Raw genomic sequence first — 14486 nt, 5'->3', positions numbered from 1 at the left:
TGAGGTATTCCAAATGCGATGCCTGTATCAGATTTTGGGCATCTCACTTCGTGACCGCATCACTAATGATACCATCCGCGCCAGATGCCAACAGCAACCAACCATTGCCAACCAAATCCAGAAGCGAAGGCTTAGATGGTTTGGCCACGTATGTAGAATGGGCACGAACAGAATACCATCCACACTCCTTTGGAGACAATGACCCACCCAATGGAGCATCCAAAGGACCGCGCCCAGGAAAACGTGGGCCAAGCAAGTGGAAAATGACTTGAAGAGCCGACATCTCGACCTGAACCAGGCCAGGACTGATGCCATGGATCGTAAAGTATGGAAGAACATCACAGAGCAAGTCCGAAACCCTGAGGCACCTACAGCAGCATACTGGTTGCGTGGCCAACTGCCTCCCCCAGCTGCCAGCTAAGGACCAAGAAGAAGAAGAAAAGATGATATCTGCTCTACAACGTCATCAACCTTTGCCCCTGGCAGACATACCCTGGTCCTGTTCCACCTATCCTTTTTACAAAGCATGTTTCCCATTTCCCTGACAATAGAGTCCAGTGACCAGTGCATTCTGCCCCCAAGGCAGAATGCACTGGTCCCACAACAACTACTAGTTCTTGTGGGACCAGTGCATTCTGCCTTGGGGATTGCCGCCGTGTTGCGTGATGATCAGGTGCAAGCTCTGGCGTTGATGTGGGCAGCTGAGAGCCTGATTGGCCCCTCAATTTAGATCTTTCGAGGTAACTAGGAATAGGAATAGGAGCATGTATGCTTGCATGTATACCAATGCTAGAAGTATAGTAAATACATTTGATGAATTTGAAGTGTTGGTCAAGACATCAAAGGTGGATATTGTTGGGATAGCAGAGACGTGGTGTCACACAGATATAAGGAATGCAGAACTGGAATTTGGGAGTACAATGTGTACAGAAAGGATAGAAAGGATAGGAAGGGAGGAGGGGTTATGCTATTAGTTAAGAAACACATAAAATCAAAAGAAGTGCACCCAGTTGATATAGATGAACAGTTCACTGTTGAGTCAGTTTGGTGTGACATAAGCACTGCGAAAGCAAAAATAAGAGTAGGAGTGTGTTTTAGGCCTAATGACTTGAATGAGTACAATGAACAATTATACAGAGAAATAGTGGGCCAGTAAATCAGAATGTCTTATAATGGGGGATTTTAACTTCCCAGATATTGACTGGAACTTGTGGTTTGGTTACTCACACACTAGTCACTTTTGTGGATTTATTGGATGATTGTTTTCTGCAGCAGAATGTTCGAGAGGCAACCAGAGAGAGTAATACTCTTGATCTGGTTATCAGCAGTGATCACTCGGTTATTAAGAATTTGCAGATAAAGGAACCACTAGGTGGCAGTGATCACAGTGTACTGATGTGGGATTTACTTAAAGATATAATTACCATCAGGGGTAAAGGAAAGGGTTTTTGCTTCCGTAAAGGTGAGTACAGTGGTCTCAGAAAGTTTTTAAATTCTGTACAGTGAGATAAACTGACGATGTTACCAACAGTAAATTCTAAGTGGGGAGCATTCAAGGAATTAATTGTGGATGCTACTAAAAGTTTCATACCTATTAAGAAATATTGTTCAAGGTTTAGGCCTAAATGGTTATCAAATGAACTAATGAGACTCGTGACAGAGAAGAATAATGCATGGGATGCATATAAATTATCAAGCGACTCAGAAGCCTATGGCAGATATAAGCTAGTCTAATCAGGTCACAAAAGAGGTTAGGCAGGCAAAGGCAGATTATGAGAAATCCTTGGCAAAAGATGTTAAGAAAAACAGCAAGGATTTCTTTACTTATATAAACTCTAAAAGGAAGGGGATGAATCTGATTAGTCCACTTGATATCAATGGATCGACTGTTGATGATCCTGCTCAGATAGCAAACAAACTGAATGAATATTTTGCATCTACATTCACACACGAGGAGTTATTAAGGTTTGGAAATGGCAGAAGGTTATCAAATTGTAGCAGGATACTAAATGATTTTGTAATAACTGAGAGCAAAGTGGAGGAGAAATTGTTGAAGTTAAACATAAGAAAAGCACCTGGTGTGGACGGGATCTATCCAGTTATTTTAAAGGAGCTGGCAAAGCAACTAAGCAAACCCTTAGCCATAATTATGAGAGCATCCTTGGACTCAGGGGAGGTTTCCACGGACTGGAGATGTGCAAATGTATCCCCAATTCACAAAGGGGGATCAAAGGGTGACACGAGTAATTACAGACCAGTTAGTTTAACTTCTGTTCCGGGTTAAATAATGGAGTCACTGGTTAAAGATGCATTGCAGGATCATCTAGACAAGACTGCAGCAATAATTCAGACACAGCATGGGTTTGTTTAAGGGAAAGTCTTGTCTGACAAATTTGATAGGATATTATGATGTGGTTACAAAGGAACTGGATGCAAAAAATAATTTTGATATCATCTATTTGGATTTCAGGAAAGCTTTTGACACTGTTGCGCATGAAAGACTATTGTACAAATTGGAGCAGAATGGTATTAAGGGTAAGTTGCTACAATGGATTAAAGGATGGTTAAGTGGGAGAAGACAGAGGGTGGTAATCAATGGGTGCTGCTCTTCGTGGACTAATGTTATTACTGGAGTCCCACAGGGTTCGGTGTTGGGTCCACTGTTGTTTTGTATATTTATCAATGATATTGATGAAGGTATATCAGGCTTAATGTTGCAGATGATACAAAGGTTGGCAGGGTTGTTAATGACAGTAATGGCAGTGTGCTACTGCAACAGTATCTAGATAATTTGGGCTAATGGGCTAAGAAGTGGCAACTGAAGTTTAACCTTGACAAATGGAAAGTACTGCATATGGGTAGAAGTAACCCCAGAGAAACGTACCAACTGCGTGGTACTACACTTAAGGTGGTAGAAAATGAAAAAGACCTCGGCATAATTGTTCAAGCAGATATGAAGTTTTCTGAGCAATGCAGACAGGCTGCCAGGGCAGGTCATGGGGTTTTGTCAATGATATATAGGAATTTTGCTAGCAGGGAAAAGGAGGTGATCATTCCTCTGTATAAGACAATGGTCAGGCCATGCCTTGAGTACTGCGTACAGGTCTGGAGGTCTCATTTTAGGAAGGATGTAGATTTACTTGAGTGTGTACAGAGAAGGGCAACGATATTGGTGAGGGGAATGAAGGGATCTTCTTACCAAGAGAGGCTTAAGTTCTGCAAAGTGCAGTGGCTGGAGACTAAGCACCTGCGCGGTGATCTGATTGAGGTATATAAGGCCTTGAATGGGTTGAGCATGCTGAATTCTGATGGGATCCTTCCACTTGTTCAGATTACAAACCTAAGGGGGCATAAATTCAAATTAAGAAAGGACAGATGTAGAATAGATGTGCGGAAATTTGCCTTTAGCCAGCGGGTGGTTAATGGCTGGAACAAACTTCCATCTGTCGTTGTGGAAGTTGATAGTTTGAATAAATTTAAGGAGTAACTGGAGAGGCATTTGGAGAGAATGGTGTTTTTTTTTTTTTTTTTTTTTTTTTGCTGGTGCTGCATAAGCTCATACACATGCTTTCTTGCATCACATGCCATTTCTACTAAAGGTCATTGAATGACATGCAAAAGTTTGTCATGATTCAGTTCTGATGACATGAAATTGATACATGGCTAACTTGCAAATGCAATTATTATAATTATAAACATTTTTTTTTAGCTTCTAGACATGTAAAAAAATTTCGTAAAATTTTGGTATAGTTAATATGTTTATAAATATTAATAAACATGTTAACAAACTTAATAAATCTGGAACAGTTCAGTTTTGGGAAGGTGATATGTTATTAAATTTTGATGTTTAATTGATTCTCAACAATGCTCCACGTTTGGAAGCTGTTATAGCACTTCTTGTAATTCCAGATAGTTCATGAGGTTGAAGTCAAAGGACAGATAAAACTTCAGTTCAAAGATGTTTCTGAAAAAAGGCTTGTACTTACACGATCACTAATGGCAACACAAAAGGTAAGACAGTTTGTATTATGAACTTTTTTAAGAAAATTTCTATAAATGTATATCTTGATCTATGCTTAGAATATATAAGAGTATAATATACCAAAATATTGAAGTTATAGTCCAGGACTGATTTGGTGTTTAATCATAATGACCTGTGCACTCAGTGGATGTAATATATTTGGATAAATACATATCACTTTGCCGAACACACATATATATGTATGTTCTGGACTGAATTGTTGCAGAGATGTAGGTAGAGGGATTGAGGTTTGTTCTAGCTGGAGTGTGACCACTTGGCCTCACATTTGGTATAGTGAGTAGTTATATTTGCATTACCATCATATGAGGTGTAGCAATAAAGTTCCTGGACTTGTGCTGTTGCAGTCATGTTCGATGAGTTTGAAAATAAATGGAAGTAGTATGTTGTAGTTTGAACTTTCTCCAGCAGGTGGCAGTATAGGGATTGCCCAGGTGACTGGTTCCAAGTAACAATCAGTTCCGTTAGTAGCTTTAATGTTCTGTGTCATGATTTTGCAATGGAGCAATGAACAAATATCAAATTTTGCTTTAACTGAGAAAATCTGTAGTAGAAATGTGCGAAGTGTTAAAAACTGCTTATGGTGATGAAATATTAAGTCGTGCCAATGTGCGAATGGTATAAGTGGTTCTGAGTGGAATGTGAGGATGTTCACAATGACTTAAGAAAGGGTGACCATTCACCTCTAAAAATGAGGATAGAGTTGCAAAAGTCACAAGAGATCATCGTTTGACCATTAGAATGATGGCTGATGAGTTGGATATGAATAAGGACACAAGTAGTAAAATTCTGCACAGAGGAAGGAAGGTTTGTGCAAAATTTGTGCCACACGACCTCATGAATGAGCAAACGCAACAAAGAGTGTCATCATGTGAAGATTTCATCTAGACTTGTCAAGACAATAGTAATTTCCTCAACTGTTATCACTGGAGATAAGTGGTTGGTTGATTCATGAAGTGTAAATGCATGTAAATCATCAGCAAGGCCCAAAAAGTTTCATTTACAGAAGTCCAGAATTGAGATGATGCTGATCATAGTTTCTGCCAGATAGGTGTGATTCACAAGGAATTTGTACCTGAAGCGGAGAGAGCCAGTGCTGCATTTTGTGTACAAGTGCTTCAAAGACTATTGCATCATAATTCCTGGGTGTGTCCTCAATTTCAAGAGAGAGAGTCAATTGGTTCTTGTTGCATGATAATGTCCCCACCATTCTGCAGTTGTTATAAAGATGGTTCTGATGAAACATGGCATTGTACATACCAACTATCCAACCAACTCTCCTGACTTATCACCAGTGGACTTCTTCCTCTTTCCCAGGGTGAAAACTGCCTTCAAACGAAAGAGATTCCAGGATCTGGAAATTGATGAAAAAATGAGAATGTAAAGCTGTGTGGAGTGTAATCTATCTTTAATTTCTTAAAGAATTAGATTATTTTCAGATGTTCATGGTATTTCATGTACCACTTTTTCAGTGACTCTAAAGATAGCAGAACTGGTAAGTTATGACGATATGATTTACATAAAGTTGTTAATTTTGATTATACATTATTACCGATTAATTTGATTATACATCATTAACCATTAATTTGAATACACATTTCTTATTTGTTAAGGTTAATAAGGTTTAGGCTTGAATTAGTTAACTAATAGCTATTAGCAACCAACAGGCAAAGGATTAAGTTTTAACAGTTTTAAATAATTTTACATTAGTTATTAATTTGGTTAATAAGATCAATTAACATTATGTAAATGAATAACTATGAATACTTGCACTCCTGTAATGCTGTCCTTACGGTACCATCAGCCTCACATATCAAAGCAGTGATTTACAATTCACTAAATTTATTCATTTATATGTTCTGTACTGAAGAAATAATAAAACAGGCCTACGTGCTCTGGATTCATAATGCGAAAATTTATTTTTATTTTGTTACACAGAGCATTAATAAAACTACAATAAATAAATTAGCTTTCGGCTGGGTGGCAGCCTTCATCGGATTAAAATACTTGAATGGCAGTTGGAATAGAGATGCACTGCCAGGATGGTGCGTGAGGCACGTGGTTAATTGTTTGTGGCTGTGACGTATGGTGGTGACGTGGCCAGCGTTTGTCTATGGATAGAATTACTGACTTTGTGATGGGGTTAACTTGACAACCACTGTTCCTGTTCAAAGCAGTGTCCGAGCATTTTATATTTAGCGATTCCAACCAGGTACGCCTCAGGTAATGGTGGGACCTGTCCACAACCACGACATCGCGGTGTGGGTCGATGTCGTGGTGGGTTGTCCAGACATGCTCGGCGATAGCTGAGTGTTCTACATCTGCCAAACGGATTGCCCTTTTATGTTCTGAGAGACGTTTCTCGAGTCGACGTCCAGTCTCTCCAAAGTAGCAGCTCGTGCAGTCACGGCAAGAGATGGATAGACCAAACCACTCTGTAGAAGGGTGGGACAGGTGTTTTTATGTTGGAAAGGAGAGAATGCAGTTTCTTGCCTGGGAGAAATCGCATGGGATAAAGTGCATCCAACTCCCAGGCAAGAAACTGCGTTCTCTCCTTTCCAACATAAAAACACCTGTCCCCACCCTTCTGCAGAGTGGTTTGGTCTATCGCATCTCTTGCCGTGACTGCACGAGCTGCTACTTTGGAGAGACTGGACGTTGACTCGAGAAACGTCTCTCAGAACATAAAAGGGCGATCCGTTTGGCAGATGTAGAACACTCAGCTATCGCTGAGCATGTCTGGACAACCCACCACGACATCGACCCACACCGCGATGTCATGGTTGTGGACAGGTCCCACCATTACCTGAGGCGTACCTGGTTGGAATCGCTAAATATAAAATGCTCGGACACCGCTTTGAACAGGAACAGTGGTTGTCAAGTTAACCCCATCACAAAGTCAGTAATTCTATCCATAGACAAACGCTGGCCACGTCACCACCATACGTCACAGCCATCAACAAACAATTAACCACGTGCCTCACGCACCATCCTGGCAGTGCATCTCTATTCCAACTGCCATTCAAGTATTTTAATCCAATGAAGGCTGCCACCCAGCCGAAAGCTAATTTATTTATTGTAGTTTCATTAATGCTCTGTGTAACAAAATAAAAATAAATTTTCGCACTGAAGAAATGTGTATAATCAAATTAAAATTTAATAATGTATATTCAATTAATGTGTAATCAAAGTAATGGGTAATAATGTGTAATCAAAATTAGCTTTGTGTAAATCATATCACCATTAATTTGTTAGTTCTGCTGCTTTTACAGTCACTAAATAAATTGTACAGGAAGTACCATGAATCATCTGAAAATAATCTATAATTCTTTAAGAAATTAAAGGCAGATTACACTCCATGGAGATTTATCACCAATTTCCAGTTCTTGATATACCTGCACACCACTCCATTAAAGGAATCTTTACGATTTCAGTATGTTGAGGACATAAAGAAAACCGAAACCACTGAACTGAACATGATCTCTTTGGACTTTTCAGAGACTTTTAGAACAGTGTAATAAGTTCATTCAGTCAGGTGGAGATTAATTTGAATAAAAATATAACCATTTTTGAGTTCCTTCACTTTGTGTTCTTTTTATTGCACCAGTCTGGCAACTTTATTGCCATATGCATCATCGTCAGATGCGAAAGTGATGATACGCAAGTAAACTTTTTTTTTTTTTTGCTCATTTTGTTGGTTGGTAGGATCAGAGAACCAAGGGTATACTATGAAAACAAACCCCAAATCATTATTCTCCCACTGGCAACTTCATAGCAGATTAAGTTCATTGCTCTATATGGTTTCTTCCATGTGTGAATTGATCCATTATTTTGAAATAGCATAAAGCTAGATTCATCAGACCATATGCTTTTACTTTATTCATCTTGAGTTAACTCTTTTTATTCTTCACTATTTCAGCTATTTTTCACCAGTCACCAGGCAATACTCGGCGGTAGATGGTTCTCGCCAGACATTTACCAGACATGAATGCCATACCACCACTTTCTTATATATGCTTGAAGAGGTGAAATCCATGTTTAGTCTCCATTGCAAAGTTCTGGCAACCTTCCATCTTATATTTCATCGTCTTCATGTCTGTTTGAGTCATGTCTTTTGAGGTTCCAGTGTAGATGGGCAGAGTGTATAGTGTTAATTGTAATGTGACTGTGGGGGGGTTCCCCCAACATACAGAACTCTGTAAAGAGTTTTGTATTCGTGTAGTGTTAGCGTGGGATTGTGTTGTTCATCCAATCTCTTAGCCTAGGGACCTGTGTTTTCTCACAAAAATCTCTAATTTATCATTCAGTGCCATGGGAAGATCGGCCAGGCAGTAGGGAGTGTAAAGCAGTTGCAGGGTGAACCCTGTGTCAGCAAAGGCTACAGACAGGGAGAGCCCAGTAAAAAAAAAAAAAGAAAAAAAAAAAAAAGTGAAAGTTAGAAGAGAAGATGATAGTGGGGAGATAGGGAGAGTGGTAGAAGGATAGAGGAGAGGAGTAGTGAAGGTTCCTGCTTGAGTGAAAGGGGGATCCCCAGGTGAGATGCCAATCCTGCTCTGAGGATGGAATATGATAGTGTGTAAACCCATCGGGCAAAGGGGTGCCATCCAGATTTGGGGGGAAGAGAAAGTGAGAGATCAACCAATCCATGTAGGAGCACTTGCATTGGTGCTCTATCTCACACTGGCCAGTGTCAGCATCCCATACCACACAGGCTAAGTAGGCACGGCATGGTGTCTGCCTGGATTGGCAGGGGAGCTTAGGCCATCCATCCTTCCATCATCCTATCCAAGGAGGGGAGAGAGACATACATTTGCTGCACTCATAATCTTCATTCACACTTTACTTCCATTCTATTTTTGTACTTTTTTCTTACATTTTATAATAATTTTTTAACTTTTTTTTTTTTTTTTTTTTTTTACATTTTCTGTTAAGTTATATCTATTTTTTTCCCCCAATAATTTGTCCTCTTTCTCACACACCGGGGGTGGGGGAGATGCAATGATTTAGTTGTTTATTGGCTTATAATTGTGGCTATATTTAATAATTTTATAAAAAAATTTTTTGACACATATTCCTACCACGTATCTTCCATTTCCACTTGTTTTCGTTATTTATTTGTTTATTTTCCTCATGTTAATTTTTATATATTATATATATTGGCTCTTTGTCTCTGTGTGCGTAAATACGTATACATACACATACATAAATACTACATATATGATATAATGTAATTATAGGTGATTTTAATTTAACTATAAATCATTCTACCTGTGATCACTAGTGCCATTGGTGCCTCCATAGCCAGGTGGGCAGGAGCAGCAGTGCCTCGGTCTAATCAAGAAGCACACGCTTCTTGACCGGGGTTCGAGCCCATGACCACCAAATACGGAGGATGCGGAAAGGTCAGGGAATGACCACTGCATATCCCCAGAGCAATATGGCCTTAGTTGCTAATGCTCCTAAAAAAACAAATAACAACAGCAACTAGTGCCATTGTTAAAATTAAACATTTTGCGACCAGTGTACCTATTTATTGTAGATGTGGAAAATTACTATTAGATTCCAAATTTAATTTACAAAAATAAAAATATCTCCGGCTGGTAACAAAACAATATAAATTCTTGTAATATTTTAATATGCAAAGAAAACAGCTTATGTAAAGACGTGAACCTATGTATATTAAATAATCAAACTAAAAAAATATAAAACTAATTACTATCTTTACACATTGATAAACATTTTGACAGGCACCAATGCATATCAATTCATAAGTAATTAATGAAACTGTTATCTTTTTCTGTGTGCATCACACCAGTTATGCATTATCATATACCATATAGGTATTAAAGCTCAGAATAGCCACTAAAAAAAAAAAAAAAATTTTTTTTTTAATCATATTTTAAGCATCAAAGAGGGGCTAATCTTGTTGTTATCTGATAATAAGGGACCGTTGATCTGACAGATGTCAGACTGCTGTGTATGAATGTATCCACAATTCAGAGAGGGGATCAAAGGGTGACATGAGTAATTACAGATCTGTTAGTTTCACTTCTATTCCAGGAAAAATAATGGAGTCACTGGTTAAAGAAGTAAAGTAGGGCAATCTAGACAGATACCATTGAATATAAAAGGTTGCTGTACAAATTGGAGCAATGTGGCATTAAGGGCAAGTTACTGCTATAGATAAAGGGATGGTTGAGCAGGAGATGACAGAGTAGTTATCAATGCACATGGCTCTTCATGGACAAATGTTATCATTATGTTATTAAAGGAAGTAAGCAAACCCTTAGCCATAATTATGAGAGCTTCCTTGGACTCAGGGGAGGTACCCATAGACTGGAGATGTGCAAATGTGACACCAATTCACAAAGGAGGATCAAAGGCTGACACAAGTAATTATAGACCTATGAGCTAACTTCTGTTCCAGGAAAATTAATGGAGGCACTGGTTAAAGAAGCACTGCAGGATCATTTAGACAAGACTTCAGTTATAGCTTGGACACAGCATGGTTTTGTTAATGGGAAGTCTTGCCTGACCAATTTGATTGGATACTATGATGCAGTCACAAAAGAACTGGATGCAGGGAATAGCTTTGATATTATATACTTGGATCTTAGAAAGGCTTTTGATACTGTTGCACATGGAAGACTGCTACACAAATTGGAGCAGTGTGACATTGGAGGCAAATTGCTGCTATGGATAAAAGTGTGGTTGAGGGGGAGAAGACAGAGTGGTAATCAATGGACACTGCTCATCGTGGACTAATGTTATTAGTGGAGTCCCTCAGGGCTCAGTGTTGGGTCCATTATTGTTTTCTGTATTTATAAATGATATTGATGATGGTATATCAAGCTTAATGTCCAAGTTTGCAGACGATACAAAGGTTGGCAGGGTTGTCAAGGACACTACTGACACTGTGCTGCTGCAACAGGATCTGGAAAGGTTGAGCAGATGGGCTGAGAGGTGGCAAATGACGTTTAACATTGACAAATGTAAAGTACTACATACTACATACAGTGCAGATGGGCTGCAAGAGTAGCTCATGGAGTATTGTCAATGATATATAGGAATTTTTCCAGCAGGGATAAGGAGGTGATTATTCCCTTGTATAAGGCAATGGTCAGGCCACACCTAGAGTACTGTATACAGGTCTGGAGGCCTCATTTCAAGAAGGTGTAGAGCTGCTGGAACGAGTACAGAGAAGGGCAACAAGATTAGTGAATGGAACAAAGGGGTGCTCTTACGAAGAAAGGCTTAAGTTTTGCAGATTACAGTGTCTGGAGACTAGGCACCAGCGAGGTGATCGGATAGAGGTGTATAAAGCCTTGAATGATTTGAGCATGCTCAATGCTGATGGGATTCTTCCTCTAGCTCAATAATCACCTGAGAGGGCATAAATTCAAATTGAGGAAAGACAGATGTAGGATAGACGTGCAGAAATTTGCCTTTAGCCAGCAGGTGGTTGGTTGGTGGAACAGACTTCCATCCCTTGTAGTGGAAGTTGATAGCCTAAATAAGTTTAAGGCTCAGCTGGACAGGTATTTTGTACGAACAGAGGGGTGAAGTGGAAGTGGGTTTTTTTTTTGGCTGATGCTGCATAAACTTGCTTTCTTGCATCAAATGCCTCTACTAATGCTAATGCTATTGGAGTCCCCCAAGGTTCAGTGTTGGTTACATTGTTGCTTTCTGTATTTATTAATGATATTGATGAAGGTATATCAGATTTAATGTCTAAGAGTGGAGGATACAAAGGTTGGCAGTGTGGTTAATGAGAGTAATAATAATATGCTACTGCAACAAGATCTAAACAAATTAGGCCGATGAGCTGAGAAATGGCAGTTGTAGTTTGACATTGATAATTTCAGAGTACTGCATATGGAGAGCAGTAATCTCAGAATAACATACCAACTGTGTGGTACTTCACTTGGGTAGTGGAAAATGAAAAATACCTGGGCTTAATTATGTAGTCAGATATGATGTTCTGTGAGTGGTGCAAATAGGTTGCCAGGGCAGCTCTGGGGTTTTATCAATCATATGTAGGAATCTTTCTAGCAGGGATAAGGAGGTGATTATCGCATTGTAGATCGAAAGGACAGAATTCATGGGATACCTGGTCCTTGGCAACACTATGCTGTCACCCTCTCACACAGTGGATGAACCCACTGCTTGGCAGGTATATAGGTACAGTGTATCACTTGATTCACGTAAATGGTAATTCGATGTCAGTATGGATAAAAGTTGTGAGTTAACCGACCTTGAAAGAGGGATGATAGTGGGTGCCCAATGCATGGATCATTCTATCATGGAGGTGGTATAGAAATTGCACTATCCTCGTTCGACAGTATCAAGAATTTATCGGGAATACGCAATTTCCGGAATAATGTCTCATCGTGGGCGGTGAAAGGTGGTGGATGAACATGGCCATTGACTTATGTCTGGCATTGTTTCAGCCAACTGGAGAGTGACAGTGGCATAAGTCACCGCCAACTTCAGTGAGGGAGGTGCCAGAAACATCCCCACAAGACCATCAGGCGATCATTAGCTGCAATAGGTTATGGGAGCTGCTTGATCCACGAGAGTCCCATTGCTAACACCACGACACAGGATTCTATGCCTCACCTGGGCGAAAGAACATCGGCAATGGACCTTGGATGATTGGAGATGGGTCTCCTGGTCCAATGAGTCCTATTTCCAGTTATTTTGAGCCGACTGGAGGGTGCGTATCTGGCAGAAACCACACGAAGCTATACATCCATCATGTCATCAAGGAACTGTTCAGGCAGGTGGATGGTTGGTAAAGGTCTGGGGGCATGTTCAACTGGCACACATTGAGACTTCTGGTACATCTAGATTCAGAACTTATCTCTGAATGGTACAGGTTACATGTCCATCCTTGCAGACCATCTGCATCCCTTCATGATCATTGTGCACCCACAGGGCAATGGACTCTTCCAGCAGGACATTGCACTTCCCCATAGAGCTGTGGCGACTAGAACATGATTGGAAGAGCATTCTGCAGATTTTATCAGCGCGGAATGGCCTCCCCATTCATCAGACACGAACCCTGTGGAGCATCTTTGGGATGCTGTGGAAAGGTCCATTCGAGCTTTATATCCTCCACCCAGGAATGTGATGGAATTATGGACAGCGGTGCAGCAAGCATGGATGGAAATATCTGTGGAACTCCTTTTGTCAACTGCTCTTCTCCGGTCAAAAGGTGGGCTTACCCATTACTAGGTAGGTATCCCATGATTTCTGTCTACTTAGTAGACAGAAATCATTTTATATCTACCTAGTAGGTATAAAATGAGTCTTCCAGACCTGCGTACAGATCTGGAAGACTCATTTTAGGAAGAATGTAGAGCTGCTGGAATGGGTACAGAGAAGGGCAACAGGATTGGTGAGGGGAACAAAGAGATGCTCTTACCAAGAACGGCTTCAGTTCTGCAAATTGCACCATACTCAGATCACCTTGAGTGTGTTATAGGTCTAATGACTGTGCTGAGTATACCAAAGAGCTATACAGGGAAATAGAGTGAGCCAGCAAATCAGATGTCTCACAATGTGTGATTTTAACTTTTCACATGTTAACTGGAATTTGTGGATTGGTCACTCACACACTATCAAGACTTTTGTCAATTCCTTGAATGAATATTTTTTACAGCAGTATGTTAGAGAGGCAACAAGAGGAATCAATATTCTTGATCTGGTTATCATGCATTAAGAATCTGCAGATAAAAGACCCACTGGGTGGCAGCAATCCCAGTGTACTAATGTGGAATTTAATTAAAGACATAACTACTGTCAAGGGTAAAGGGAAAGACTTTTGCTTTTGTAAGGATGACTACAGAGGTCTTAGACAGTTTTTAAATTGTGTGCAGTGGGACCAACTGATGATGGTTACCAACAGCATTTTTCTAAATGAGAAGTATTCAGGGAAGTATTCATGGATGTCAGATGAACTATTGAGATACATGGCAGAGAAGAAAAGTGCATGGGATGCATATAAATTATCATGTTTGTCAGAAGCATGTTATATATATAAATTAGTCTGTAATCAAGTAACAAAGGAGGTCAGACAAGCTAAGGCAGATTATGAGAGGTCTCTGAAAAAGAACGCAAAGAAAAACAGCAGACTTCTATGCTTATATTAACAGTAGAAGGAAGGGGTTGAATCACATTGGGCCACTTGATGTTTATGGGTTAACTGTTGATGACCATGCTGAGGTTGCGGATAAAGTGAATAGGTATTTTGCATCTACATTCACACGAGGAATTATTTAGGGTAGGGAATGCCAGAATTTTATCAAACTAACGAGAAGCTAAATGTCTTTGTGATAACTGAAAGATGGAATCTTTCAGTTATCACAAATTGTTGAGGATGGACATAAAAAAGGCACCTGGGGCAGATGGAATTTATCCAGTTATATTAAGGGAGACAGCAAAA

The 14486-nt window shown here is 39.8% G+C and overlaps 1 protein-coding gene across 1 annotated transcript in view; it reads left to right on the top strand.

Moving 5' to 3' along the window:
- The window catches only part of LOC150088100 (DNA repair protein RAD50.L-like), a 191811-nt gene that overhangs the window by 24509 nt on the left and 152816 nt on the right, over nucleotides 1-14486 (top strand). The window contains exon 4 of the mRNA XM_090370018.1: nucleotides 3910-4011. Coding sequence (XP_090226144.1) covers nucleotides 3910-4011 — 102 coding nt within the window. The remainder of the gene's footprint in view (nucleotides 1-3909; nucleotides 4012-14486) is intronic.

This window comes from Mastigoproctus giganteus, chromosome 3 (assembly GCF_048544385.1).
Source record: "Mastigoproctus giganteus isolate SK-2022 chromosome 3, ASM4854438v1, whole genome shotgun sequence".
Lineage (NCBI taxonomy): Eukaryota > Metazoa > Arthropoda > Arachnida > Uropygi > Thelyphonidae > Mastigoproctus > Mastigoproctus giganteus.
Note: the sequence above shows the minus strand (reverse complement) of the source record. Positions and strands in the feature narration are given on the sequence as shown.